This window comes from Haliotis asinina, chromosome 14, assembly GCF_037392515.1.
Source record: "Haliotis asinina isolate JCU_RB_2024 chromosome 14, JCU_Hal_asi_v2, whole genome shotgun sequence".
Lineage (NCBI taxonomy): Eukaryota > Metazoa > Mollusca > Gastropoda > Lepetellida > Haliotidae > Haliotis > Haliotis asinina.
Window position 1 is genome coordinate 29,694,938 of NC_090293.1, and position 27,773 is coordinate 29,722,710.

The 27,773-nt window shown below is 37.6% G+C and overlaps 2 protein-coding genes and 1 pseudogene across 8 annotated transcripts in view; 2 read left to right on the forward strand and 1 right to left on the reverse strand.

Annotated features, from left to right (window-relative positions):
• The window catches only part of LOC137261452 (cytosolic carboxypeptidase 2-like), a 90,455-nt gene extending 79,107 nt beyond the window's left edge, over window positions 1-11,348 (forward strand). For 3 of the 4 annotated variants that reach the window (XM_067799200.1, XM_067799201.1, XM_067799202.1), the window contains 7 exons: window positions 460-546; window positions 1,551-1,625; window positions 2,575-2,782; window positions 3,390-3,468; window positions 4,046-4,327; window positions 4,689-4,734; window positions 10,616-10,826. In XM_067799200.1, coding sequence (XP_067655301.1) covers window positions 460-546; window positions 1,551-1,625; window positions 2,575-2,782; window positions 3,390-3,468; window positions 4,046-4,327; window positions 4,689-4,734; window positions 10,616-10,758 — 920 coding nt within the window. In that variant the 3' untranslated portion in view covers window positions 10,759-10,826. Of the gene's footprint in view, window positions 1-459; window positions 547-1,550; window positions 1,626-2,574; window positions 2,783-3,389; window positions 3,469-4,045; window positions 4,328-4,688; window positions 4,735-10,615 lie in introns of all 4 variants that reach the window. The other variant, XM_067799203.1, reaches the window with a different exon arrangement.
• Window positions 8,721-9,649, forward strand: LOC137261950 (uncharacterized; annotated as a pseudogene).
• Window positions 11,349-14,207: 2,859 nt separating the features above from the next.
• On the reverse strand, window positions 14,208-27,116 carry LOC137261079 (serine/arginine-rich splicing factor 3-like). Of its 4 annotated transcripts, XR_010954837.1 has the most exons (7): window positions 27,004-27,113; window positions 21,313-21,542; window positions 20,724-20,855; window positions 18,169-18,764; window positions 17,702-17,788; window positions 16,700-16,744; window positions 14,208-15,528 (listed from the first exon to the last, which is right to left on the reverse strand). XR_010954837.1 is itself a non-coding variant. In XM_067798747.1 (6 exons), exons 2-5 carry the CDS (start codon window positions 21,525-21,527, stop codon window positions 16,741-16,743), a joined length of 438 nt encoding a protein of 145 aa, XP_067654848.1. In that variant the 5' UTR covers window positions 21,528-21,542; window positions 27,004-27,116; the 3' UTR covers window positions 14,208-15,528; window positions 16,700-16,740. The 4 variants fall into 4 exon arrangements, 3 of the variants coding, with proteins under 3 accessions (XP_067654848.1, XP_067654849.1, XP_067654850.1); XM_067798747.1 differs by lacking the exon at window positions 18,169-18,764 and having other exon boundaries at window positions 27,004-27,116; XM_067798748.1 differs by lacking the exon at window positions 18,169-18,764 and having other exon boundaries at window positions 15,466-15,524; window positions 16,696-16,744.
• Window positions 27,117-27,773: the final 657 nt, after the last annotated feature.

A 27,773-nucleotide genomic window follows, 5' to 3' on the forward strand; every position in this document is an offset into this window, starting at 1 on the left:
TGCATGCCACTATAGGTGTTAATATATCATCACAGCTGTTCACATGCCAATACAATTGTTTACATGCCAGTATAAATGTTCACATACCACCACAGGTGTATAGGTGTTCACATGCCACTACAGTTGTTAACATGTTAGTATAGGTGTTAACAAGACAAGACATGTTCACATGACAGCACAGGTGTTAACATTCTAGTACGAGTGTTCATGTGCCAGTACATATCTACACATCTTAGTATTGGTGTTAACATTCCAGTACCAGTATAGGTGTTAACATTCCAGTACAGGTGTTAACATTCCGGTACAGGTGTTAACATTCTGGTACCAGTATAGGTGTTAACATTCCAGCACAGGTGTTAAGATTCCAGTACAGGTGTTAAGATTCCAGTACCAGTATAGGTGTTAACATGCAAGTATAGGCCTTCACAGTGATGATAGGTGTATGCGGTTGCTTCCTAGGTGATCGACCCCGAGCTCGCATCCCATCAGCAACGTTTGTCAACTATGATACATACCCAGAAGACAGAGAGGATGTAGATACAGAAGGTATACATTATCTTTGTAGCTGTATTAATCTGGAAGATATCTGTTACATTAAACCTATGTCAGTTTGAAAATTGTCTGTCAACAGACAAGTGACAATTATGAGCATAATTTGCATGTTGACTGCAGTGGTGAACTCACATGTGCTAATTATACATAGAACAAACATTTGAACCAACAAATTAGTTAATGAACTAATGAAAGAAAGAGTGAATGGGTATGGTTTTACACTCATGAGGTTATTCCAGCAATATCACCATGGGAGACAACAGAAATGGGCTTCACACATTGTACTCATGTAGGGAATCGAACCCGTTTATTCTATGAGTGAACGCTTTAACCACTCGACTACCCCAATGCACCAGAGTAGGAAAGAAAGGTTGGGATTTGGGCTAAGAATTGGCCATCAGCTACCTCAACTTGTGTGAATCTCTGACTCAGTGATTTGGCTGCTTGCATGTCATCATACACTGAATGCATCTGTTGTTTATATCAATCACTGGATTTTATTGTCCAGTATATTTAAAACTATCATGCGGCGGAAATAATAACAATAATAATAATAATAATAATGCATTCCTATTGCATCTAAAATCCATCAGCATGGTGCTATGTGGTGATGTACAAAGGTAAAAACTATTTGTGAAAACAGGAACACAAGAAGATACTAGTAGTCCATTTGGGTCTGCTTGAAGAAATGGATGTGTCTTTAGGGCTGAAATGAAATTTGTTGTAGCCATTGGTCATCTGACGGGGGGGAGGGGCTGTTTCAGAGGTGGGGAGTTGCAAAACAGAAAGCTCTGTCACCCATGCTTGTGTTCCTGAGAGATAATGTTAGGGATAAACAACAATCTAACCTCCTGCTGTTGCTTTCATTTAACTCATTCATATACTTGTAAGATATTTGGTTAAATGGTCCATGTTTACTAAAATCCTTTTCTTGAATCTTGTGAATGTTTTAGGTTAAAGTGATGCTCATCTTCTATAATAAATAATACTGATTTCAGGATCATTTGATCGCAGCAGGAGAAGTGGATCCCGTCGAGGTCAGCGGGACAAAAATGGTCGCAAGAGCAGGATGGGTAAGAACAAATGGTTCTTTATTTTGCTTTGATAACCGTAATTAATCATCTGTTTGTTCTCATGTGTTCATTTGTAAAGGTGATGTCCCGGCTAGCTTAAGTATTTAAAACATGAGAAACAGCTTGGGGGATTAGTGCCCTTTTTGTATGTATTAGGGTCTGTATAATTCAAGAATTCAACAAAACCTATAGAATTTTTTTATGAAGGTTATCTGATGTGTGTATATGAGTGAGATATTAACTTTGGACTTTTCAGCATGCAGGATACATACTGTACTTTATGCAATTTTATTGTCGTACCAACATTTCCAAATTTTCAACATCTTCATAATGAGATTTTGGATCCTGTCAGTTAAGAAATGATTACTGTTATTTTTGTCAACATGTTATTGGTATGGATTAGATGCACCGAGTTGCTTCTAATGGATAATGTTACCAGGTGATTTCTAAATTGAAACACAAATGTGTGCACAGAACAAACTTGATAAATGAGTCAAGGCTTAAATCACTTGCAATACATAACAGAACCTTTAACATCAATGTGCTCTCACGAATATCCAGAATTTTTCACAGTCAAATATCTTAAGCCTTTCTTTGCTCTTGAATCAGAAAAAGTGTTGTAAGCTTGACAAAAAACCTTTAAGAAACCGTGCCATTATGTCTTAAAAGTTCTTGAATGATCAAGCTTGTCAACAACCAGTTCAGCAACTCAACATTCTGCTTCTGTTCAGTCATTTGCTGTCTCTGACAATGAATTAATAGAAATAAATCTACAACAATATGCCTAACTCAAAGTAACTATGTTAAATGGTGGATAATTTGGAAAGGGTATATTGAAAATTTAGTGTTTCTCTGCCTTGTGCTAATTTTCTCTCATTGAAACTGGAAGCTAATGATTGGTTGCCATTTATTAGCATGGAATAAACGCATTTTCCAATGTGTAAATAAGGCATGCATGATGAAGAGGACTCCCAAGTTCCACGAGCTCTCAGTACTAACGATGTACTCGACCTCACAACAACCTATGTGCGTCAGCAGCCCCGTGTACAGTCCGCTCATGCCAACGAAGAGATGAACAATGCCATGAACAGCATCCGTGAACTGAAACAGTCCCTTGCAACTACAGCAGGACAGAGCAGTCTCAGCCCCACTACAGGGTGAGTGAGTGTGTGAGTGATGCTGGGATAGGATCAGTGTGTGACATGACTCTTAAGATCATGATTTCAGATTGAAGTTTGTGCTGATGATGGTGAGTAATTGATAAATTTCTCTTGTCTATGATAAGATACATGAAACAAACAGCTATGAAATGGCCCAGTTTGACTAAAGTGCTAAACATGATAGTAATAGTCTGTTGGTCATGTGCATTTCACCATGCACAATGCATGCTTGAGCACCGAAAAATCTAAGTATTCCTATTACACTTAATAACCCAAGCTGCCTAATAACCCACGGCGCTAGATGTTATCACATCGGGTATCCATTTTCTGCTGGATGGACAGAGGCAGTTTTGAACAAACTCTCTTGCCTAATTAAGGAGAGACCACATATATCACATGTGCTTCAATGAGGTTGGGGAGAAAGTACAAAAAACTCTCAGGAGTCAAGCAGCCCAACATGCACAAAGATATGAATCCCCATTCCAGATTTTTGTTTGGATAGCTCAATAATTACTTTAGTATATGGGCAGATAATTTGTTCTTTCAAATTTGTTGGAGGCCAGGGGATTTGTCATCTTCTGATGTCTTTTGTTTCCTCTTGAAGAACCTACATTCGCAAACTGCTGAAGGAGACAAGTGAGGAGTTTGACAGCCTGACATCAGAGCTACAGGGTGACATAGAGGTGAGTCAATGACCTCAGAGCTACAGGGAGATATAGAAGTGATTCACTAACATTTGACCAGTCAATGACCTCAGAGCTGCAAGGAGATGTAGAGGTGATTTAATGACCTCAAAGCTACAAGAAGATATAGACTTGAGTCACCTCAGACCAGTAAGGAAATATAGAGGTAGGTCACTAACCATCAGAGCTACAGGGAGATATAGAGGTGAGTCACTGGCCTCAGATCTACAGGGAGATATAGAGGTGAGGCACTGGCCTCAGAGGTACAGGGAGATATAGAGATAAGTCACTGGCCTGAGTGCTACACAGACACAGGGGTGAGGAGCTGACTTCAGTACTTCACAGAGAAACAGAACTGTAATACTGATCTTGCATCCAAAGGTGTTCATGGTAAGTAAGTCACTGCCACCTGAGGTACGGGCAGAAATAGAAGCAACTTACTGATTTTTGAGGTAAACTGACACACCTCAAGTAAGTTACTGACACCTGAGCTACAGGGTGAGATAGAAATGAGTCTCACCTTGGAGTTACAGGGGAAGATGGTGACGTGATGGTGATGGAATCTACCTTTTTTCAGAAAGAAAGAAAGCTAGTCAAAGAAATACAGCATGACAGAATAGACGGGAAAAGAAGGAACCGAGATGACCATCGACACCCGGAAGCTGAACAGGGGGAAGTAACTCTAATACCAAAGTCCAATACTTCTCGTAGGAACAAGAAATCTGACGTAGAAGTTAAACAGCAGAAGCTCTACCAGCTGGAGTATGACAACCATGTCACAGTGACCTCTGCACCACAACTGACCCGGGACGACAGCGGAGCCAGTGCCAGTAGTCGGGAGGAGAGACCATCCTCTGAGGTGGGGCATGTTACTTTGGTAACAGTCAGGGGCAGATCCTAGATTTTGGAAATGGGGGTGGACATGAATCATGAAATCCAAAGGTTAGGGGGAAATGCTCTTCAGGGACCATTTTTGGAGGAGAGAGAAAGGAGCACACCCACACTGCCCACATCTGGATCTGCACCTGACACTTTGCCAGAACTTATATATGAAACTTTACAAGTAGGCAACGGCAAAACAAAAAGCGTTTATGCTTTAATACTTACTTAACACAATGTAATTGAGTTTTTAGTGATGCTATATAGGATGCCATTTTTTAAGTAACCTTGCAGTGTTTGAATTCATAGTTTTCTTTCATTTTGTGCCTCCGTTCTCACAGGCTGCTTCTCGGGGAAGGTCAGCCCGATCTAATCGGCAGGTTATTGGTAAGCCCCACATATCATGTACCCTGCACTGCTTGTGTGTATCATTCACCTGTGTGTTGTATTGGGGATATAATACACTCTCGACAGTACATAGTGTATCCAGCCAGTTGTACTCCTTGATAACTTTGACTATAACTCTCAGCACTTTTATAATCTCAATGGATGTGGGGTCTGATGTCCATCATTTATCAGGTGACACAGCAACTGCCTCTAGATCAGAGTAAGGAATCCCAGGCTCTTTAACAAAATGTAGATATATATGGTGGAACCCTTGGAGCCTTTTCTTTGGCCTCACTTTTCTGTCAAGAATACGCATAATGTTGTGCTAAGAGTTCATGTGATCCAATTAAAACCAGTCCATGAAGGTAAAGAGCAACAAGACCTGTTCTGATAATCCCAGCACAGAATGTCTCCCAAATCATCAAAATTCCTGTGCATTACATCAAACTTCATCTAATAACGAAACAGGCTAACTTCAAAGAAAGAGTTTGGCATTTTCTTAACTAACTTTTAAGGTGTTCGCTGTTGTTTGGGAGATTGTACACATTATTGCTGTTAGGATGTAATCACATTTAGTGATTCAAAACATATCCAATTTATCATGACAATGAATGACAGACTATATTACTGTCAAATTAAATATGTAACAGTCTTGACTATTATCCTACATGGCTTGAATATTCCATTTTGCAAATCTCATTTCAATCATAAACCCAAATTCACATGAAAACACTTCATTGAGAACATGTTTGGGAATATTTGATTTTAGTGATCACAAATATTGGATTGAATTTAGGAAGAGGTATTGTTTATTGTTTCTCCGAATCTAGTAATTATGCATCAAGCTTGTACTTGTTACCAATATCAGTGTATGAAACTCCTAAATAAACGAAAAAGCCCACAGGGCTGATAACTGAAAAATCTTGCTGGCCCTGTTAACACATAACGATCCCTGTTATTTAAAATAGAAAACAGAGATAAGGTGTTATTGCTATTAAAATAATGTAATTAATGAATAACTTGTAGAAATGTAAACTTAAACATGTGCAAAAGGAGAAAGAAGGCAACATAATTTGGTAGTCTCTTTGGATTCATTCACTGTCACAGCCATCTGAAGCAGAAAAGAACAACATTGTTCACTGGTTCTCTAGACCAATCACATTTAGTGTTAGATAAATGTGTAGGTTGATATGTGGAAGTTGTGGTTTGAGTGACCATGAACTGTACAGACATCTCTATCATAGTTGTAAATCGTTTCTGAAATATTTCCCTTAGTCAATGATGTGATCAAATATATACCTTTGGAAAAAGTATTGGCCCACTGGGCTGGCTGTAAACTAAAGTTGTAAGCCTGACATTTAACTAACAAGCAGCAGGCTGCTCTGCAGATGCTATTTCATACACTGCCAATATTTATATTTGCTACCCAGTATTCACACTTGTTATGATATGTATTGTACACACCTCGTAGTGGATTCATGCAGCCCTAGGACACATCTTAGTGTAATATGGGTAGACGTATCCTTGTGGTTAAAGCGTTTGCTTGTCACAAGACCCAGGTTTTATTCCCCACGTGGGCACAATGTGTGAAGCCCATTTCTGGTGTCCCCTGTCGTGATATTGCTGGAACATTGCTAAAAGCAGCATAAAGCTATACTCATAAACTCACTAAGTTGAATACCAAGAACAAAATGTGGCTACATTGACTTGGTTGACTGTGTAGTCTTCCCCTGGTGGAGAGGATTGTTGTTCATGCTGTGGACCACTTGTCTGTCTGGTGAAGACAGTTTTCAGGCTGCTATTCAAATATTATTGCTGTGTGTGTGTTCTCCTAGGTGTCAGAACCTTGTTGGTAGATCATGCGCTGTGTATGATGTGGCATGGAGTGACAAAAGCATTGATTTAACATCAGCTTGATTGTATACCTGCATCAAGGCTAAGCACCACCCCTTCATATGATATTTTCTAGCAACACAAACTTTGGAATTGTAGAAAGATATTCTTACATTAACGTATTATGAAAGTAATTCATTGAAAATATGTTCTATGAAGTATTGACTTTGGAAAGCTATAAATGTTTCTAAATTAAATTATTTAATTTGAAAATGCAGTCCTAATTTCACCTCAGGAATTTGGTTAAATGTGTCCTTCATACTGTACTGAGTGATGGCAAATAATTCATTACATGAAATGAAAGCATAGAAATCTAACTTGTTTTTTATTAGCAAGTAGATCTTTTAAGATCATAGGTTTACTTTGATATACAGTCAATATAAGTTATTACATCGTGTCGAGGGAAATACAGGGTTTTATCAGTCCTGAGTAATACAACCTTATGAGGGACTGATAACATATCTATCTATCCGAATGTTTTCACTAAATCAAAAGAAAACAATTCAGAGATAAACATCATGTTTTGGCCAATTTCCGGGTGTTATTGAGTATTTGAAGCACGGGAATGCATTTGGAAACGACAGCGTCAGCCGGAGGTTTCAAATGAAATATTCCTGTGCTTCAGATACTCAATAACACCCGGAAATTGGCCAACACATTATGTTTAGAGGACATTGTAAACACAAAAGTGAACCAAAGGGCTATACTGTCTGCACTCGTTTACATGGAGTACGGGTACAGCAGTGAAGTGTCATTAGCTGGCCGTTTCAGCTGGTTCCCATGGTAGCATCTGGAGTTGCTCATTTGTGACGTCATTCCAACTTTACGTCACAATATGATTTGAATGACGTCCCCACTGTTGATGACACAACAAAACGATTGTTTGCAGTGTTTCTAATTGTCAATACGCAGTGAATAGTCTTGCAGTTTCCGGGAATCTAATACCATTTGATCATGTTTTTCAACCAATCAGATTACAGGACACAGTGACTTTGTGTTTACAAAATGCATTGAATCATCCTCAGTTGTTGTGGCAAAAGGTTTCCTTGCTGCCATGTTGACACCAGCTGATCGATTGACCTCAATTCAGCTCACATTACTAAAGAGTTTGCGATGCAAGCTTTCTTCATTTTGCGTGGTCACCAAGGGGTGGCATGATGATGCAACTTTTGTATTGTACATGGTATTTTATCAGAGTCACATGAAGCAGTCAAAACACAACATTCTTATATGAGGCTGGATAATCATATTTACAAATTGGCAACAGAATGTAAATCTCCTTGCTCATGCTGTCAAGTACAGTGAAAATATGTTTCCTATTTCTGGACAAACATTTGATGTTCCAAATGTTAAAATATTACATGAATTTTGTTGATATGTGCATTTTGCATTGATCTGATTTAAAGATTTCAATAAGAACACTGTGAGTTCCTCCAAATGCCTGTAAGTACAGGTTTTAATCATTTGTTGGAACTCGGAATGATCGTGAGTTTAGTTTTGTGTCACTTTTAGTCAACTTCCAGCAGTATCTTGGTAGAGGATATCAGAAATGGGCTTCTCACATAGTACCAAGTGGGGACTCAAACCCACATTTTGGGTGTGACGGGCAAACACTTTGACCCCATTGCCCTGGAACAAAGGAGAGGAAGCAAGCAAGTTGTCAAATGTTTATTGTTAGGGAATAGTCACAAGGCTTATTTTTAGGTGCTCTGTTTTAGATTTGTTTATTTAAATACAGGTATACCTTTTTGTGCACAAAATCAATTTTTTTGTAGGAAAATAAGATAAGATAGCTATTGTGCTTTTTTCTAAATTAATATTTTTTTAGAATGATAAAAAATCAGTGGTTCTTAACCTTTTTCCAGGTGAATTTGTGTGCAGATGACACCCCATAAGATGTGAATGTTATGAATAAAACATTCTTTTTTATAAAATATTTGGATTAATTTGGTTTAGCTTATTTTTTTTCTGGTGTAAAATATTCCTGAAAGTAGTGTATGTTTGCTTTTGGAAGACTTTTCTGTATGGTGTTTGGATTGCAGTGAATGTAACCTCAGTGAAACTAATTCAGTACTTTGATGTGAATCATCTGAAATAACACCTTGGCTTTGGTGCTTCTAAGTCAGATAATAGGTTTAGACGCTGTGTGCTTGGGTACTGTGAATCAACACAACTTACAATGGTTTATGGAGTCCCTCTTGTTGTATTTCACTGTCAGGTTTAATGATCCCATTATGTTGTGCCTTGTCACTGTAAGGTGTAATGATCCCTTGTGTTATGTCATCATGATCAAGTCGATGGAAGCCTTGTGTTGTGCGTCATCACTGTCAAATATATTCATCCCTTCGCGTACCTTTAGCGTACAGCCATAAACTTTAAAAACATGTCATATATTCTTTTTCATAATTGTAGGTGATAAGGGTTAGGGTTGGGTTAGGGTAGGTTAAGAAGTGGTGGTGCTGTATTCTAGAGGTGCTCCCATCCCTCATGCTGTGGGTCATCACGGACAGGTTTAAAGATCCTCTTATGTTGTATGTCATCACTGTCAGGTTTAATGATCCCCTTATGTTGTGTGTTATCACTGACAGGTATAGTGATCCATTTATGTTGTGTCATCACTGACCAGTATATTCATCCCTGTATGTTTAGTGTCATCACTGTCAGGTATTATGACCCCCTTGCGTTGTGTGTCATCACAATCAAGTTGAAGGAACCTGCTATGTTGTGTGTCATCATTGCCAGGTTTAATGATCCCCATGTATTGTGTGTCATCAATTATAGGTTTAATGATCCCCTTATGTTGTGTGTTATCACTGACAGGTTTAATCATCCTGTTACATTGTGTGTCATCACTGACAGGTTTAATCATCCTTTAATGTTGTGTGTCATAACTGTCAGGCATAATGATCCCCTTACGTTGTGTGTCATAACTGTCAGGTTTAATGACCTCTTTATGTTGTGTGTCATCCATAACTGGATCCCTTATGTTGTGTCATCACTGACAAGTTTATTATCCCCCTAATGTTGTATGTCATCACTGTCAGGTTCAGTGGTCCCCTTATGTTGTCTATCATCACAGACAGGTTTAAAGATCCCTTTATGTTGTGTGCTATCACTGACTGGTTTAATGATCCCCTTATGTTGTGTGTCCATCCACTACATTTAAATTATTAAAAGATATGATATTAGAAGAATGTTCTTATCAATTCTGCCATGCACATAAGAGCCCATAATGAAGAATGTGTTCATATATCAATAACATTGTTGTAATGCGCTTGATACTGCGTTTGTGTAAAAGTGTGGACCTCAGCTCATGCTCATCGATTACATTTGATCTCCAGTAACCTATATTTGTCATAAGTGGCGACTAACAGGATCAGGTAGGCAAGCTTGCCAGCTTGGTTGACACATCATCATATCCCAGTTAGGTAGATTGATGCTCATGCTGTTGATCATTGGATTGTTGGGTTCAGATTCAATTATTTACAGGCTGTCATCATATAGCTGGAATGTTGCTGAGTGCAGTGTAAACTCACAAACCTGATTTGATATGGGCTTTCTAAAATATTGCTGACAGTTCTGTAAATAAAAATGCCCATCAGCTATAGTTTAATATAAGGCAAACTGACTGAACTTTACTACAGATCAGAGTTCAGTTTACCAAAGTTGAGAATGTTAACATTAACAAAATGAATAATTGACTCTCAAAATACCTTCACACATACATTTTGTATCTGCCTAAATTGTGTATTATTTATCCCACTATCTTGTGCCCAATTACCAGGATGTCTTGGATAAGGATGTTGTATGAGATGAAAATGTGTGGTATTGATGGTATGTTGTGTGCAAACTTCTTTAACTGTTGTGTGGTTTATAAAATCACTTTTTATACATCATTTGTATTGTTACAGCCCTTATAACTGACCTTGAGAACAGTCCAACATTGTTTACCTTGATATTTCAGCATGGAGTCCTTTTGTTTTTGCAGAGGCGGTGCCAACGAAAATCTCCTTGATGATCAGTTCTGATCATCAGGACATTGACCAGCTGACCGGTGGCCGGCAATGGCTGCCAATGTACAAGACAGTACGTCCACCCTATCTTCGACCTTGCAATGGCAAGAGGAAATAGCCACTGCTCAACATTAAGAGTAATATAACTGTGATACCATTCCTTGAAGCGCAATTCATTATTCAAATTGTCATGTCCTTTCTGATGGAAAATATGTCAGCATCATAATAAGATTAAATAAGTGTTTTTATTCATTTATTGAATTTATGAAACAGATTATATTTGTATTTAGGTCTACATTTTCAATATTTATTTTGATTTGTTAGATAGTGAATATTACTGTTTTCAGATGAAAACCTGTTACAATGGGTTGCTTGATGCAATGTTTGTGACTGATAAAGACAAATTTACATATTCAGATTTTCAATGACGTGTAAGTAAACGTTTTGTTCATAGAGGTGTAAGTCATATCCTTGAAGTTAATTTTAACTTGGAAGAAGTGTCTTTGCAAACTTTACTGAATAATCTCATAAAAACACAATTTCTGGCAGAGACACTTTTCACAATGCAAACTTTAATATGTTGAATGTCCTAAAATACTCTAGGCACTTCAGATAATTTTATTTTCAAATAGTTTAAAAGTGAACTTACACGGCTTACTGATCCCAAATTCTAATTGTTTGAAATTAAAAGTGATACAAATATTCAAATGTGACATTACTTTGTTTTGTTGACAATCAGTATTTATATATATTCCTAGAATGCCTATGACAATAATCATGATGTTATCCCATAAGTTTATGCTCAAGCTGTGTCTCAGAAGGCAATGTTGTCTCATGTCATATATATTTCATAAATACTGCATAAGTAATGAAAACGTGGAGGTTCTCAACTTGCTTCTCTGAATATAATGCTCAGTTTATCAAAGACATTATCAATTATTCATGAGGCAGTTGAATTAATGATTACATTTTCATCCAAATTTATCAACACTGAGGAAGAATCATTAAAGAATTTCACCTTTATATATTATTAGTTGTTCACTGGGTACGAGGGGGTACATTAACCCATGGGCCCCTGAGGGGCCAGTGAACAACATATTTATCTTACCAAACACCTCAATGTTAATTTTGTATTGTTTGACGCATGGGTATCAAATCGTACTTCATTCAAACAATTTGAATCTTGTATCTTGCTGTTTTTCCCGCAAGCATTTTCTTAGTAAAGTCACCATGGTGTAATTCCCCTTCTTAACATTCACAAGGACTACATTTGAATGTTTTGTCAAACTTTGTTCATTGGAATGCAAGGTAAATCTTTATGTAGCCATTGCTAGATTTAGACACAAGAACAGATTTAGAGATAATTAAGTCCCTTCCATCACTTTGCATTCACAAAATATCAGTAATTTCCGTGCATCATACCTCGCTTGTAAGGTAGGTTGAAAATATTGGAAAAACCCTCAGCCAATCAGAAAACGACGTTTATGTGTGAGGTAACCAATGTATATGATTCAGATAGAGCATGTTTATATTTCAAATTGATTTTCTTTGTTTCTGTGTAGTATGGGGGTGGATGTGATCAGGCCATTAATGCATCGTGGCCTACGTGTGACATTTTCAATCAAGTGTATCATTTCTGTATCTGTATCTGTGACATGAGTTGAGTAATGTTGTCATATGCCGCCCAGCCTACGCAATGTCACATGCTCAGCGTTTCTAAGGACAGTCATATGACATTATCATTGACAACTAACAAGAACTGGACTCACTTTACAAAGTGGTGGCCAGTCAGTAATGAGGCCAAGGCAGCAGCCGATTAACAATACATCTACCATCTCTTAGCCACCTTCCTCCACCCTAAAAGGAGATTTCAGAAGTAAACATGTCAGTCTTTTATTTCAACTTTAAAAGTGACATTGTTTTGTTCTCCAGTGGTCCTTTATCTCCCAAACTTCAAAGGGTGTATATTTATAAAAGAATATGATAGGCACAAGTCAGTGATAATAGTCATGCATGAACTTGTGTCAAATACAAATATAAGCATGCATTCTGTTGCCTCACAGACTGATCCAACATTAAGGTCGAATGTGTGAAACTCCTCAGAATACGCATGTATATTAAAGAACACCAGTAATCTGTAGCAGATACCAGGATGGATCATTAAAATATACAAAGTTTGGAAATGCCTGTAAAAGAAGTAATTCATTTGATCTGTACTGTACCTTAAATGTTAAATTATTTGTGTGTATAATGTAGTAACTATGCACATTGTACCATATGTTCAATACTGCTGATACCTGTACATACATGTTATAATAAATACTCCTGTAATTGACCATGAATTATGCATTATCAAGGACCAACGTCTTCATACCAAAACAACCCATGTGTATCCTGATCAGAATGTCTTCAGCAACCCATGCTTGTTGTAAGAGGCAACTACCAGGATCTGGTAGTCAGGTTCGCTGACTTGGTTGACACATGATCGTATCCAAACTGCTTAGATCGATGCCCATTATGTTGATCACCCAAAACCAAATGCCTCCATACAGCTGTACACAACAGTCTTATCCTCCCAAGACAAGTATTATCACTTGCTCTTATCAGTCTTCTTTAATAATCTTGTAATTTCTCTGCATTGTCTAGTCTCAATGATGTTGATCACCTGTTCATGATGCCATTCAAAATATTAATAGGAATCCAAGTCAATAGCCTTCATTACAACCAACAAAATATCATGCACTCTGTCCATCTGCAATCATATCTTTTTGAAAGAACTAAAACATTCCAGACTTTTCGAGTATAATCAGCAGATAGATCAAACATTTTGCATTTTACAGACTTGTGTTAAAAGAACTATGGTTAAAGTTAGCTTGTGTGTGAGGATATATATACATGTAACATAATGTTTCTTAAGAAATTATTGCTATGTATTTGGTGGAACAATGATCACAGCCTCAGTGAGTGAGTGAGTTTGGTTTTACTCTGCTTTTGGCAGCGATATCACGGCGGGGGACACCAGAAAATGGGCTTCACACATTGTACCCATGTGGGGAATCAAACCCAGGTCTTCGGCGTGACGAGCGAACGCTTTAACCACTAGGCTACTCCACCGCCCCTCCACAGCCTCAGAAGCAAATTCATGAATTCTCACAAGAGCCACATTTTCGTATGACAACGTTCAATCATGTTTCTGCCACATAAGGATTCTTATCAAATAACCAGAGATGGCAAATTATTGGTATCACAGCATAATGACAGTTTGATCTCAAAACATTCTAGAAATGTTTATACAATTAAGTACTTGAAATCACATTATTATCCCGTTTAAAACTGCTCTTAAGCAATATATGCTTGTCGTATAGGTGACCTAAGAGATTGTGTGGTCAGGCTGGTTGATTACATCGTCGATATCTCCAGGGTATACTTTCCAAAAAATCTCTACTCGGTTGATGCATGTCATCTTATGCCAGTTGTGTAGATCATGATGTTAATCACTGGATGGGCTGGTCCTGTTGGAATATTGCGCGGGCTTTTTAAACAAAAAGCATAAATTTCAACAAAATCTACATTCAATAAAATTTTATTTCATTAGTACATGAGCAGCATGAATTTTGTAGAGAAATACAAAACTTCCAAAATCTACTATTTGGCAATCTAACAATGAAAATACTCTCTCGAGTAATTTCATCACTTGCAGCACTAGCATTCTGATAATTTTGTTCAACTTTTTCTTCTTCAGGCAAGACTTACATACTTACTGAACAATGACAATTCATCAAACAAAATGAAGCATAAAAATCTAGCCTCAGAAAAAAAAATACATACCTTGGTTTTGATTAATTAGCAAAGCCAAGTTGAAAATTTTGATCTTGGGCAATATTCTTAATGCTCAGACGTATACTGTGATATACAGCCAAACCACTTTGTAAACTGCCTACAAAATGTATTGTGCCCTGCACATGTTGAATAATATTTTCTTATTTATTTATCCATTACTCTTTCTACATGAAAATCTGTCCTATTGACTGAAATTTTGAGACATTGTTAGCAATATGAAATTTAACATTATTCACTATTAAAATACTTGTATTCAGACCAGAAAGAAACAATTATTTCAGATAAAGACAATGAAAGGCGTTTCCAAAACACATGATTAAACAAGGCGATATTCTTCCCAAGGATTGCTATACAAGACAAGAAAACAAAGTAGATGTTTAAATATAAAACAATGCCAAACTAAAGGGTCTCCAATAAAAATTTATGTTCACACTAAAACAGCAACCAGTAAAACCCAGTATAGCCTCAAATGTAGCACATGAAGACAGATTGTACTTTGTGAAATTTCACTTAAAACATCAAATGAATGATTCCTGTGAAAAGTCAAAACATTCAAGAGCAGGAAGGACAGTGTATATCACACTATTCTGCATCTTTGAGATTCATCCATCTGTCAATGGTAAGTATGAACTACCAACTTATAAAAAGTGAGACAAGTGGGACTGGACTGCTATATACAAACCTCAAGGTTCCACTTCACAAAGCCATTGTAACACTACAACCATCCTAACTCTTATACTTAAACATTAACTTGGATTAGTTAGAGACAGTGTTATGACAGCTTTATGAAAATGGGCCTTGAAAATGCCAGCACTGTGTAATGAATACACACAAGACAATAAAATGCATGACTCCAGTAACAAAATTAAAAAAGGCCTTGGCCTCGGGTTTACTAATAAAAGTACTGGTAGGATCGTCACTGTCCATGAATGCAGTGTGAACACATAAAAGTGATAAGTACATATCACTGCTTACAACAACCTACGGAGATAACTGATGTGACAATTGGCTGCATCTCCGCTGGTATCAACATTTAGGCCCTGACTTCCTGCAAAGAAATAAATGAAATCCATAAGACATTGAAATCGGCTTACAATATTCAGCTCTATTACAATGCATTATGATAAATTAAAGTTTGAAACAGTGTGCATCAGTAGTTTTGAGTACATCATAGCATTTTTCAAAGTGAGTGAGTGAGTTTAGTTTAAGCCATACTCAGCGATATTCCAACTATAATGCAGTGGTCTGTGAATAATCAAGTCTGGACCACACAATGCAGTGATCAACAATGTGAGCATCAATCTGCGCAACTGAGAACCAATGACATGTGTCAACCAAGTCAGTTCAAATGGGAGTTCAAATGGTTCACTAATTTTCCTCAATCAGTGGGGGGAAAAAGTGGTCTCAATTTTTCAGCTATGCTGTGCTGTGCTGTGCTCATGATGCATCATGCACAGTGAATAGGGTAGCAGAGCTTGAAACAGTATGCCTGCTTGGTTGGAGTATGAGGTTGTGAGCAATAGTCTAATTATGGTTGTGTACACAAACAAGTAAATAATCAACTCCTTTCATAAGAAAAACATGTTGTGATAAACAGACTCTGTAACAGAGAAAACTCAATGTCTGGTTTATTGACAACTATAAGTCTGCCTGCCTGTCTGCTAATGACAGTATGCAATGCACAACTTCAATCAGTGACCACACCTATCGGACTTAGAAGCCATAAACAAAGAGCCAGTTGAGCATATTGACCAATAAACCAGTGGCCAATGAAAAGGCTTCGTTACACTTGAGTGCATACCCACTGACTGTAATTGCGTTCAGTATTGCAGCTGCTTTGTTTTCAGGGAGGTAAACTCAAGAACAAGCACTTTTGATTTGCGATTATTCACTTATAATTTTGTTTATTTGTTTTCTTCTTAATCAGCAATGCATTTCATGTATCATGAATAAGTGATAACTGTGCTTTAATTGTTTGATTTTTTGGTTGCATGTGACCTTTAAAAACCACACTGGCCTAATGTGATACAATAAAGAATGTGATCGTGAGTATCTGTATGAGGGTAAACAGTTTTATTGAATTTATTTCCTTTCTGAACATCTTTTGAGTGCTCAAACCACTATTGAAAACACAAAAAGCTGAGAAATGATTATTGATTCCAAGCAAAAGAGGAAATAATATTGTCAGTAAACATATTACTATTAAAACATGCACTTACTTTGTAAATCAGGTCAATCTACAGTATCAACAGTCAACAGTTTATCTGTAAGAGATGAAGGAATAATAAATGACAAATTGGATCTTGTAAGAACAAATGTACTAAATGACTCCCAATTCATTCACAGGACAATATTAAATCAATTTACAATATAACTGGCATCAGATTGAATCATAATGAAACCATTTTTTCCTACTGTTAGATACCGATAAAAGATAATGTAAATGAACAGTACTACATGACATTTACATGTTAGATTTACTTTTAAGAAAAATAATGGCTGAAAAAGAAATATTATCGCAGTCCAGTTTGCTGTTGTTACATTGGAAAACCACAATTATGACAATACCAGTACAATCCACTCCCAAACACAGATGCACACACACACAGCCTACGAATACACAGCTGCCACTGGTCTGTGAGAACCTTAATATTAACAGATGCTGATACAAAAATTACCCTCTCTTCTATATAAGCAAAACTGATGTCCCAAGTTGTCATTCTATTTGTTAAATATGAGAGCATAACTGAATGTTTACTACTGGAAATGAAAGATGACAGATAGACACAGACATTAAGGATGGTTGCTTTAAAAAGAAATAAAGCCAAAAGAGAACCTGAGCAAAAACAAAAGCCAACTATTTTTTCCATCAAACGAAATCTTGCATTTAGTGTATATATCATACACAATTCAAAAGTAGTGAAAGAACAGCTGAGGTTTTTCATATGACTTGAGTTTACTGGGTGGGTTTTGCTACGCACTGCCTTCCCATCTGGATTTCTTTCTCTTCTTTTGAGACATTTACATTTACTCCTCATGGCACACAGAGCATCTGGTTAATACACAAACAACACCAAAACACGCTTCCAATCTGCTGAAACTGGAAAGATCCTAACATGAACATGAGTTCTGTGGCATTCCCATTTGATGCAGGAACTACAACCCATAATAAGCACACAACTGCATGAACTACCAAATATGTAGATTAGACACCATCTTACCTGCTGCGGCTGCGGCGACGAGGTGAATTTGAATCACTACGACTTCGCCTACGTGGAGAGTGGGATCTGCGACGAGGAGAGAAAGATCTGCAAGTTGACAATTAAATCCATAATAATGATGACAGGTGATGATGCACAAGAGCTGACTCAATGGCCGGCAGCAGCTAGGACTCTTTCAACATGCAACTGCTGACAAATCAAGAACCAAGTTGTCAAGACCTGATCGGCAGGACAGCAAGCACTCTCCAACCAGGCAACTTTCACAATTTTTTTAAACGTTGTACTGAACATTATTTTAAATGTAAAATGAGTAATCTGACCTACACATGGCACTACATCTAATATTCAGATCCTATTACATTTTCAATTCTATCATGCCAAAATGAATGAAATGTCATAACTGATGGCAAGACAGTACAGTTTTAACATCCAAATGAGTCCTCTTGATAGTGCTACTATACCCATACCCTGCATGAAGAGGTTGGGACGAATCTGCGAAGGTTAGAAGTAGTAGTAGAAGTAGTAGTAGTAGTCCCTAACGCTGCTTTGTATGCATGTTGCAGAGGAAAAGTTGTAAGGCGTTGACAACTTCATTCTGTACATAAAGTTGACGGTTGCTTTGTTGGTTATAGACGATGTGTCGCTTTAGGGGGTTCATTGTAGATGGGAGAGGCCAAGCCCAGTCAGGGCTGAAACCCTAGTCTGGGATTCAGTACAGACGATGGGGGGCTGAAGTGTTGACGCTGACTGAAGAGGAGATTAGACGGCCTTGGACGATGTGACTGCCCACTCACACTTGTTAGCCCGCTGACTTACGAAACCCGCGACGATGACAAGGGTGAGGGTTATGGGTGAAGGGATGGATGGTAAACGTAGAGCGGGTGAGCGGGCAGGCCAGCGGGCGTGAGTGCAGGCAGGTGTCAGGGCGGGCTGGCTGGCGAGCAGCTGGTGGTAGGAGTAGTTAGGGGGCTGATAATGCTACATGAGAACAGTCCGATGAATTTGGAGCAAGCAGCTCATGTGGCTGATGGCTGGTAGTAGTGGTAGTAGTGGAGACCGGAGCCTGGAATTGGGTCAGTCAAAAAATCATCATGTGAATTGGTAATGGCCATACACCTGATTATTAACACTTTCTGCTAAAGCAATTACTACCACTCCTCTCACGTCAAACAACATATCTTCTTTAAAAAAAACTCCATCAATTAGTCATATGAAGATAAGCCCAACATATTCAGAAATTTTCTCTTTGACCTTCAATAATTTCAACTAACACACAAATGACAAATGAACATAATATAAATCTGAGCACAAGGATTTTCTATTCTGTCTAGAAATTACAATTACAAATGGTTGTCATGCACTAGTCTATTTCTTTCAATAGTTAACTTGATAGAAGCTAAGAACAACATACATGCATGAAGACTATGATGGGTCTGTCACCGCCTTGAACAGTATTCCATATATATATATATATATATATGTTTATATCAGTGTGAGAGCATAACACTGGAGGAAAGCCAAATGTGATACACATATCTCATGTTTTTGATTTTGAGCGAAGGTGTGGTGCTCACAAGCCCGGATTCAAACCCATAGTATTCATAAAAGATTTCTGGCATGCCCAGAGAGGCAATTCTGCTAAGTGAATTACAGTGCCTATGATGCCTGGGACATTCACATGCATGTTGAAGTCTTAAGGGCTAATACTGACAAACAGCAATCCATTTAAGCATCCCCACAAACCCAAATCCTATACAGATTTCTAAAAGGGTGAGAAAATAAGCCTTGAAGCTAGGGAGATAAATTTAAGTCTGTAAAAAGGAAACAAAGGATTAATACTGTATTCAGTGACAGTATATGGAAGGGGGAAAGGTTGAATCATTACCAGGTGACCAAAATAAGAAATGATTTTGAGAATGAATTTCACACAGAAAATACAAAACTAAACTGATCACCAATGAAAGAATTTCAAAAAAATTTGCTAATTACAAGAAAGTGCAAGACCAGATTTGAAAATCATGACAAAACAACAGACTTATTATGTTTCATCAGAAAAGCAATGCCCTCAGCTTAAACAGCTCCTATGTACATTATTTGGCATGTTCTGTGATCGTAAACTTGCACTTTCATGTAACATAGGATGAAAATTTGAAAAACTGCATTCTTAATTTTGATATATACTCACAAATACTGATCAATTACACACAAGTTACATGTACACAAGACTTCTAGACATGGTGATCTGTGATATATCAAAATATCAAAACATTATCAGTATGTTTTACAGAAATATATGAAACGACGGGAAAGATAAGCATGCAATTCCTAAATTCATTTTTAAACCGACAGCTGGGCCAGAGTGTTCTTAACCAGTTCAATATGCACCATTAACAGAATACAATGATACATAATGTGTAAAAACTTAAATTTCAAAAGAAAATGCAACCTGTGCAGTTAGAACACAACACTGAGGATAGGTTTCTTTCAACACAAAAGAGTATTGCTATCATGTGCTGATAATTATAGAAATGGAGTGTCAAATAAGAATTGCATGAATATGATAAGACTTGCAGGAAAAAGCATCTTGGCTTGGGTACCAATAATCATGATAAGCATGACATGAAAGGCCTACAAGATATCAATTTTGTGGTTCCAGTTACAACTGATTTACAGGTTAACTACCTAAGCAATAACCAGTATTTAAATTGAAGCAAAAGGAGATAAAAGAACCTGCAATGAATTTTATACAAATTTCAAAAGTACAGCATTGGTTAGAGAGAGTAAGTGGATCCACAGTACTTATGACAAAATACACTATTTCATCTATTCCACTGGAATCTAATAATGTTTCACATACAAAACATGCTTAAAACATTTCATTACCACACTGCTTCTTGAATGAAAGCATTTGACAATGCCAGTCATAAAATAATCTTAGAACAAATGCACAAGATTTTTCATTGGCCTAAATGATGCAGTAAGAATACTTCCCTTCCCCCTCTAGCAAAAGAGGAAATCTCACCGTGATCTGCCTCTCCTGGGTCTGTAGTCATCATAAGAAGAAGAACCCTGACGCCTAACTGGCGGTCCTCGACTTCCCCATCGAGATTTTCCTGATGACATTTCAACACGCACACGACGACCATTCATTCTCCTGCGGATATCAACTTACAGTCTTAGCAACAGATATATATAGAACACAAGATAAAAGAACTTTCATTATGTATATACTTCATGTATAACATGATTAATGACTTGAGTTGGTTCAAACATCAAAAGTAAAGAATTAGCTAAATCTGAAAGAAAACTTTTTCATATTGTTGCATTCACATATCACTCTTTTTCAAATGTGAAGCATCAAATTATGCTGCAGGCATAGGCATCCTATATGATACACATAGATAAGGAGTTCCTGTTGAGCCCAAGGGATACAAATCTGAACAGTGTCTTAGGCCAATGAACTGTCTTAACCCATCGGTGTTTAAGCTTCCTCAAGACTGCCAGGCGCCGACACCCTATGTAGAAATAACTTTAAAGTAAATGAGAACTTCACATTTTCACCAACACCAAACCACTAGTGACATTAGGGCATTCACTGAACTACAACTTACGCTCCATCAAGAGCTCTTGTGGCATCTTCAGCATCACGGGGGTCTTCAAATTCAACAAATGCAAAACCTGGAGGCTTCCTGGCTACCCACACATTACGCAAAGGTCCGTATTTACTGAACTTCTCTTCAAGTTCTTGTTTGGCTGCACCATATCCAAGATCTCCAACATACACTTTGCAGTCTAGTCTCCAATCTTTTGTTGCATTCCGTGCCATTGCGAATATATATTGCTGAAAACAAAACAGATATTTACACCGGCCTGATTTATACATACTTCTAGATAACAACAGAAATTATGATTGGGTGGGTGGGGGTTTAAGGTGGGTTGTGAATTACTGCTTCACACTTTGTTCCTTCCAAAAAATAACACATGATATTACTAGATATGTAATAGGAGTTGTAACGATCACACAGTACTTTTTAAAAGTTGGTCAGACTTACTGACTTAGTTGATGCATGGTTTTTTTGGTGTTCTGTTTGTGCAGACTGATGCTCATAGTATCAATTGCTAGAATGTTGGGGCCTCACATAAAATTGTGGTCATAGCTGTGACAAAAACCATAATCAGCCACCATATTTCTGTTGAAAAAGGGTGTCCATGGATAAAAAGTCACAGGAAAAAGTAGTGGGTTGTAAAATGCCTCAACTGTTTTAACAGCTTCTGTTTCTGACATGAAAACAATTAATGAGGCAATTGGGGCATGAAACCAAGAGTGGGAATCACTTTGTTAATTTGCTTCTACAACTGACAGACAACCATTTCTCTTCAGCCATTTTCTCATTCTCTGAGCCAGGGATACTCTACAACAGAGATTGGTGACTTGTTTGCTTTACTATTGGTACTAATTAATGTGTGCCTTGTCATGTTCCAACGCACACAGTGACTTGGTTCATTCCCAGCACAACTTAAGCTGTTTAACAGTCCTTCAGCCAGTTTATTGTATCAGGCAGAAGTTTACAATGAACGAAATAATCAATAAATGAATTACAGCAAGAATTATATGTGAATGGATGAAAATAAAATAAGATAAAGTACAAAAGAAAGAAATACATGTGTGAATGAGTGAAACAATAAATGATACACTACAGCCATTCCTCCCCAAAGATGTTGAAAGAATCAATTGTTAGAAGACTTGGAGACATTTTCTTACATTAGTAATTAATTCAGATGATTAATTGTGGGGAATGGGGGGAATGGAATGGACACTGGCAGAATGTTAACTGACACAGTCACACCCCCCTCAAAAACTGGTAGTTTTAAACTGTCACAAAGCTTTGCAAACATCTTTCCAGTTTTTTTGGTCAAATAATAAGATCAACAAGAAATAAATTTTAGTTCTATAACTCTCAAGTATCACAAGCACCGATGGCTGATCAGATCAGATTGGAAATATGTCATATTTTCCACACAACTCAAATACACCCAAACAATGTTGTAAAAATTGTGGAATAATCACTATTACTTGCAAACACCTTTCTCCTGATGGTATATTCCCTCATTAGAATTGAAGGTGTATGTGAAAGAAATCTTCAAGTAATAAGTAGGAAGACTCAAACAACGCACTGTAGTATTTCAATGACGGATCAGATCAGATTGGCGATATGTCATACTTTTCACAAACCTCAAATACACAATAGCAATATTTTTACTGTTATAAAACCATCACTATTACTTGCAAACACATTTCAACTAAAAGCATATTCCACGTTACGTAACTCCGTCGCCAGAGCACTGCAGTAACGCCATGTGATGATGGATTTTCTGATAGTTCAGTTGTAACCTGTGTATAAAATGTGTAACAAGCTTGTCAATTTGCTGATTTCCTAACGTCAACAAAGACATGCAAATCATTGTGTTGCCCTCAATGGCTGCCAGGTGTCAGGTGATGGTGTCACCATGTACAGATTTCCACCGGAGCCCTCAGTTCTTGCTAAATATGTTGTTTGTGAGTGGGAAGCGAGCGATGTGGAAGCCTGTACCTATTAAACCAGGTGGTTTGACACCTACGTCAATCACTTCCAAGACAGAAGATGCTATTTAAATGTGTTTTCATCTAATTAAAACACATACAGCAAGTCATGACAAGGGGCATCTCAAAATCTATTCCGGGAGACCTGCTGGTCCCTCGTCCGACGTAGTGTCATAGTCACAACTTAAAGGGATGACAATTGGTGCCATAGTTACTTGTTGTTAGCCATCCTGACCAGTAATCTTGTTCAATAATGTTAGCTTCCTTGTTGAGACAGTTTTGCCAAATTTCAGTCGTGATTTCCTCTACACAAAACCTTTGTGTCATGTAATCTAAAAGTTGTGTTTGATTTGGCAACATCTCCTTTGACAATAACACATATCATTTCAATGGAGTTAAGGTCACACTGATAGGGTGGAAGTCGCAGAATATCGTGACCCTTACTTTTTATGTAACTGTCAACTTTGTTGAAAAGTTCACCTTTGTGGGTTTTTATGATCTCATATAGCTGAGGCTTTGTTGCCTTTGAAGGCTGTGCGATCTGAAATTTGTTCAACCATGATATCACATCACCTTTTCTACTGTTCAATGTCGGGCCTTTACTGTCTTGGTCCTGCATGCTGTGGTACGGGGCATTGTCCATTACGATAAAAGACTTCTCTGGTAGAGCTGGTACAAAGTTGTTTTTAACCCAAATGAAGAAAACCACACCATTCGGAATGGTAGTCTGTTATCTATGAACTTTGCCCTGAATACCAAGTCACAGCCTGGGAGAAAGCCTTTGCTGAAGCAACCAGCATGGAGAATGATTAGTCTCTCTCCTTTCCCTAGAGGGAGCTTTTTACTTGGCCCCTTATTACCCCTATCGGGTACCAACTGACTGCTGGCAGTGTGCGATGCATTGACCCAGGTCTCATCCAAGTACACAGGCTCGACCCCTTCCTTGCACTTCTTCATTAATCTGAGAAAATTGTTTCTCAAGCAAATGATATCAGGGCGTTCAAAGAGTACTGACCTATTCTCCCCCCAAATTTTCTTATAAGAAAACCCGAAAGAGTGTAACAGTCACCAGAGTGTGTAATTTGATACTCTGAGGTTATGTTCTTGATTCAAATGCTTTTTCAAATTTTCAGTGTATTTGTTTTCAGAATAGACTGCCTTACATGGTTCTTTTGAAATTTTTCCAAATGTTTTAATTTGTGTGATTTTGACACTACCCCTACCTGCTTCGAATCACCCTCACAATGTTTGTGTTCCAGAACATTCATCAGTACCCTTGCTGTTACTCCATTTGATGCAAGCTTACGTAATTTATTAATAGCATAAAATGGTTTGCCCCTTTCAGCTTCAGCACGGAAAAAATCGTACACTTTAATCTACAACTGTTTCAAGACAGCATTTAACTTCATTTTTCATCAGGCATGTGTATCATGTGCATGACGAGATAGTGGCTGTTCCTTTCTGCAGTTTCACCCTGTTGCAACAGATAACTTTTGCGTTTTCAATGATGATAGTTTTTTATAAAACTTTTTTTGGCAGAGTCAGGAAAGTTTTGAAATATCAGAAAGCTGTTGGGTATTTGTAAATGATAAACATGTGTACTATTTATATTTCTGTGGCAATTTTGTACAATGATAGAATTTGCAATTCATCAGTCCGTTTCCGACTTAAACTTACTGTAACTAAATGTCGAGAGTATAAACTAAGCTGTCGCCATATTGGATACACTAGTCACATAATGACCTGGACATATGCTAACAAGCTTTTCGAGGAGTGACTACTACCCCTATATGACTCTCCCTGTCAAAGCCAACAACCCCAATGGAATTCTGGCCTTTTCAACTACAGATTGCCCCAAGAGTCTTGCTCAAGCAGATACCATTTACATGGATGTCACCTTCAAAACAACATAAAGGATCTTCTCCCAAGTTTTTCGGATGAGAGTGGCATTCAAGGGCATTTCAGTCACTACAGTCTATGCTTTACTACCAAAGAATATCCGTGCTGCATATGAAGAGTTCTTCCAAGCAGTAGAAGATAAATGTGAAGAAATTAGACAGGATGTATTTGTTGAAACTGCTGTCACAGACTTTGAAGACAGCATACTGCGTTGAGTAGTGTCATGTTACATAGACAATAAACAGTTATTGTGACTTTTGATCGATTCTGTGATTTATGGTCATAATTAAATGTTACACAGACCATAAACAGTTATTGTGAATTTTCTCCCCAAGGCAAAACTGTGACTTTCTATCCGTGACATTTTTGGTTAAGAGTTCCTCCCATTCCTCCAAACCTAAATATTATTTGGTAAGAGTTCCTCCCGTTCACCCATCGCAAATAATATTTATAAACTGATACATACTAGAATTGTTTGTTTTTGTTTTAAACATATTTTATCCGTGAGAAAAGGATTGGGTACAAGTTATACAACTTAGAACACCTTCTCCGTAGTATTTACATAATATTATTTACATTCATTATACAAAAGGGACAAACAAGAACAGAAAGATGAGAAAAATTGGGGCAATTGCACTAATTAAGAAAATCTTTTTGATTGACAAATATATGTTTGAACAATTTTAAATATGTTTTGATTGGCACGATCAGTCAGATCTCCATTGCCACGTAGCAGTAACTCAGAGTTTATACTATTGTAACTTTGATAACAATACGTAAATTAGCCATCATGGTAGATCTCTGCTGAGTGTATAGTTGACAGTCAAAAAGGTAATGATAAGAATTTTCACAAACATATCCACAAGAACATTTTGGATTATCTATTATACCAGCACAGAATAGATCGTAATTCACTTGACTACACATGTAACGTAGTTTTGAATGGCTGACATTAGTGATTCTCGAATTGCTAACAAAACGTAACACAACAACTAGTAGAGGTCTCACAAAAATAACTAAAAGCCCCCAAATTAAGTGAGTGAGTGGGTGACTTTGGTTTTACACCACTTTTAGCAATATTCCAGCGATATCACAGCGGGGGGAACCAGACAATGGGCCTCACACAATGTACTCATGTGGGGAATCGAACCCGGGTCTTCTGCATGACGAGATAACGCTTTAACAACTAGGCTACCCCATCCCCCAAAATTAAGTACAATTATAGGGTTGAACCACATAGTGTTACCTCGGAAAGAGCTCCTTTCATTGCCCCATATTCTTCCTTCCTGGTATAAACATATTAAGTGGTTCAACCCTCTATATTGTACTTAATTTGGGGGGGGGGGAGTTATTTTTGTGAGTACACTTGAAAATTATTGTGCTAGGCTTTGTTAATAATTCTAGTATCAATACATAAATGAATTTGGGATGGGGGAACGGAAAGAACTCTTACCGATAACAGTAATGCACGCTGAATGGCAAATATTGTCATGAAGCCACGGAAGGCGTCAAAATGTCACGTTGACCGGTATGACAGATATGGATGTCTAACCTCGTTATTTCTTGAACAAACCAATAGGTAAGCAGTCGCAGCAACTATCAACTATCAACTATCATTCTATCAACTGTATTCTTAGTCGTAAGTACTCCTTACACAAACGGCAATTAAAATAATGGTTGTAATCCTGAGACGAGGGTATCCAACATGGCCGATAAACTATGCGTTCGTCTTACCACATCTATTAATATCCAGGCACTTCAGCATTTCCAGGCGATGAGCCTGTTTGCAACATTTCTGCAAATCATATCCAGCTGTACTTACCTTATTGCCAAATAAAATGTACTCTAACAAACAAAATACTGCTGTTCAAACATGCAGTAGATCTGACTCCGTCGTTTGCCTTCTGCCTAATGAATGGATTACTATTAAGCACAAAAGCGTTCATTCAATTTTGATTGGTCGATTTTCGCGTGTAGCTCTTTACAGCTTCTATGAGCAAACAAACCCTGTTCTGAGTATCGACAGAAACTGTATATTGTTATGCTTTATGGTCTTCATACAACAGCTATCGATATTGCAATGTGACAGATGAGGGGTTAGATGGTGCAAACTAAAACAGTAAATGTTGGGGTGAAACGGCACCAAGATGGAAAATTATTCCTATTGTATACAATGTATATATTTTCACTGGTAAAACTGACTATTTCTGTACCCCATTTCCACATAGTACTAACATCGATGTCAGTTTAATGGTCTCTATGAGAACCGAGCAAATACAACAGTATCGGTGCTTCGGGTCCCAACTCAACACCACTACCAAATTTCAAAGACGTCCTTTCCACCCACACCCAAAGTATCTTTTATTCTCGTGAAAAAAATATATATTTATTTCAGAGAAAGCAACAGAAAGATGCCCCAATAGTTTATATATGTACTCTGTGTGAAATTCAATCTCTAAAAGATTTCTTATTTGGTCACTTGGTAATAATTCAACCTTCCCATCCCCTTCCATATAGGGTCATTTAATACAGCATTAATCCTGTGTTTTTACATATTCAGTATTATCAGTTACAGTTCAGTTACACTCGACA

What these genes read in the sequence shown, in the direction of transcription:
- LOC137261079 (XM_067798747.1), bottom strand. Translation starts at nt 21,527, where the DNA reads ATGGCACGGAATGCAACAAAAGATTGGAGACTAGACTGCAAAGTGTAT. An exon ending in ACAAGAGCTCTTGATGGAGC is followed by an intron (nt 20,856 to 21,312) that starts GTAAGTTGTAGT and finishes TGATATCCGCAG; the next exon opens with GAGAATGAATGGTCGTCGTG. An exon ending in CCCAGGAGAGGCAGATCACG is followed by an intron (nt 17,789 to 20,723) that starts GTGAGATTTCCT and finishes GTCAACTTGCAG; the next exon opens with ATCTTTCTCTCCTCGTCGCA.